The sequence below is a fragment of the Carlito syrichta genome, unplaced genomic scaffold (assembly GCF_000164805.1).
Source record: "Carlito syrichta isolate Samal-C Ts95f unplaced genomic scaffold, Tarsius_syrichta-2.0.1 Scaffold136509, whole genome shotgun sequence".
Classification (NCBI taxonomy): Eukaryota; Metazoa; Chordata; class Mammalia; order Primates; family Tarsiidae; genus Carlito; species Carlito syrichta.
The window spans coordinates 21,460-24,551 of record NW_007080605.1 but is presented as its reverse complement, the minus strand read 5'-3'; the positions used below and the strand labels follow the sequence as shown (position 1 = coordinate 24,551).

General features: G+C 43.1%; 1 protein-coding gene across 1 annotated transcript in view; it reads right to left on the bottom strand.

Annotated features, from left to right (window-relative positions):
• The window catches only part of LOC103251154 (serine/arginine-rich splicing factor 9), a gene marked incomplete at its 5' end in the record, with an annotated part of 10,456 nt that overhangs the window by 3,285 nt on the left and 4,079 nt on the right, over nucleotides 1-3,092 (bottom strand). The window contains 2 exons of the mRNA XM_008049754.2: nucleotides 533-705; nucleotides 2,404-2,564. Coding sequence (XP_008047945.2) covers nucleotides 533-705; nucleotides 2,404-2,564 — 334 coding nt within the window. The remainder of the gene's footprint in view (nucleotides 1-532; nucleotides 706-2,403; nucleotides 2,565-3,092) is intronic.

Sequence of the window (3,092 nt, the reverse complement as noted above, 5' to 3'; positions counted from 1 at the left end):
AAAAAAAAAAAAAAAAAAAAAAAAATATATAGAAATATAAAAATTAGTTAAAAAAAAAAGTCACAGTGGCTCAGGTTTCAAAAAGGATCCCATACTACTTTGGGAAATGAAAAGTTAAGCGACAACTTGGCCCCGACAATAGTACCTAGAAGGGCAAAGATGATGAGGTTGGCCTGTAAAGCCCGAATTAGATCCAGAGGAGGAACAGCCACCATACTTAGGTTCACAGAGGGCCACTGCTATTTAAGCCAGTTGTGAATGGGGTAGTATCACAGAACAGCTCACCACATCATGACAGACTGCACCAGTATTCTCTTCAAGCGAAAAATACTATGAATGTACACTTCTCTCTGCTGTGACACTGCAGAGCTTAGTTATAGCAAATTCCTTGCCTTTGTCCACTTAAGCTAGATCTTCCATGGTACTGTGAGGTCATCAAATGGCACATGCATGGCCTGTTGCTACTTCTGCTACGTTGGGTTCAAGTGAAGTGATCTAGGTACAAGCTCCTCCACAGAAGGCAGGGACCCACCTCATGAGAGCGGAATTTGGTGTCATCCAGTTTACGCAGGGCATATTCCATGTCTTCTTTTCTGAGATACTCAACCATCCCCATTCCATCCTTCTGCACATCTGCATAACAGACATCCCCAGCTTCTCGCATGTGATCCTTCAGGTCCTGCCAGCTGCCTGATGGAGGAAGTCCTAGGCACAAAGAACATAAAAGAAGAGCCCACATCCTTCAGCCATGCCGTTAAGAGTCAGCAATACCTATGGTCCCTTTTCCATGAATTACTTAAATCCTGAGGGTCTTCAAATCACAAATCTTTACAAGGGAAAAAAAAACAGCAAAGAGCACGGAAGTATATGTGGTGAACCACCTTGAGAAGCTGGTCCTAGGCTAATCTTCCAGAGACCAAGCCTTTCCAACAGAGCAAAAAGTCCATTCCATTATATGTGTAGCATCTGAAAATTCAGCCCCTTTTCTTTGTTCTTCATAATCAATGCCAAACTCCCAAGACTTGAGTTATGAAATTTAACAGTACCAATAATTTCTTGTCTGACAGGGTTTCACAGGACATGAGAATCTTGAAATCAACCAATGAAATAACCAAAGTGTAGCTGAACGTAACAACACAACAACAAAAATCTAAAGAGTTTATTTTTCCTGAAGGTGTGAATGACTGACAAGCTAGACAAAGTACCTCTTAAGAGATCACCAACATTCTTCACTACAGTGGGGGGAGGGGAAGCTAAGACTCAGATGCTAAAACTAATTGGGAGTCATACAACCCTACCTGATTGTCATGAAAGGGAAATGTGCTCCTGCTCTCAAAGGCTGTGTTTACCGCTCACAGCTCAGGACTGCAGCCATTTCCTAATAGTTTTCTAAGCAGGATTTCAGAGCAGCATGGAGAGAAAAAAAGATAATGTATGACATCCTGAAGGAGGGAATAGAGTTCTGGGGTTAAAAAATTACAAAGGGACACAAGACAGGCAGATGCTGAGAGTATCATTCTTAAGTACATAGATGATAGTCTTTACCAATGTGTTAATGTTTTGAAGATACATAAACCTCTGAGCTTAGCATTTCATCACTTGTCAACACTAGACAGAAATGTTCTGGCCAGGTGCAGTGGCTCACGGCTGTAATCCTAGCACTTTGGGAGGCAAAGGTGAGAGGATTGCCTGAGCCTAGGAGTTTGAAACCAGCCTGGGAAACATGACAAGACCTCATCTCTACAATTAAAAAAAAAAGTCAAGTGTGGTGGCACAGGCCTGTAGTTTCAGCTACTTGGAAAGCTGAGGCAGAAGGATCGTCTGAACCCAGTAGATGGAGGCTGCAGTAGCTGTGACCATGCCACTGCACTCCAGCCTGGGCCACAGAGTGAGACCCCAACTCAAAAAAAAAAAAAAGAAAAAATGTTCTACACTTTTTAATACCAATACTCCAAACTGTGGGTTTTAAATATATATATAATTCCAAAACCACCACAAAATCTGGTTTTCTTTAGGATCCAAGGCTGGGTAAGCTTTTCAAATCTGGATCCTGGAATGTCTTTCTAGTAAGTCTGATAGCAAGATACAGTCCAACAAAAAAGTCTTTAGAATTCCAGCTTAAGGGATTTTGTCATCATCTTCCCTTCTTATTAGAAAACTCCTTTATAAGAAGCATGTTTATGTTCTTCCAAAGCTGCACTACCAGCAAGCACAATTTCATTTGCAGGATACCAGCCTCACAGGCAAGCCAAGGCAGGGCTTCAGACTGTCACTGTGCAAAGGTTACTGAAAAGAAACTGCACGTGTCCCATCCCCTCAATAATAGCTTATCATTTCTTGGAAGCCAGACTCTGTGCTAAGTATTTTACAGGTATCATCTCATTCAGTTTGAAAGGAACATACCTGAAACAAGAACTCGGAAATCAGATCTTCTTGTAGGAGGTCCATTCCTCCCACCTCGGGGCCACCCACCCCGACTTCCATAAGTCCTGGGGAATTCCACACGAAGCCGACACTGGCCATAATCATAACCATTCCTTCCATAAATTGCATCCTCAGCATCTCTGCAAAGAAAAGTTTGGAGTTAGTGCTGCTCAGGAGGCTGCCTGACTTTCCTAGTGTGTGGCATGTGCATGTAACAAGTATATTTCCTAGTGAGTGGCATGTGTATGTAACAAATATAAAAGGGAAACCCAGAGTGAGGGGGAAAAACACAAAACAGGATCTTCCGGTGCTTCTGCTTTGGGTTTAAAGGCCTTTCATGATATTGGATTAAACTTTACACTGTCACACACAGGGTTTTATAGGTGTTAAGTGGTAATAAATGTGCACACATTACTTCTAGAGGACTAATTAAGAGAAAAAAGAAGCCGGGCTCGGTGGCTCAGCCTGTAATCCCGTGCTTTGGGAGGCTGAGGTGAGTGGATTGCCTGAGCCCGCGAGTTCGAGACGTGCCTGGGCGACTTGGAGACCTCATCTCTACAATAAATCAATTTTTAAAAAATCAGCCAGGCGTGGTAGCGCGTGCCTGTAATTCCAGCTACTTGGAAGGCTGAGGCGGAAGGATCGCCGGAGCCCAGCAGGTCAAGGTG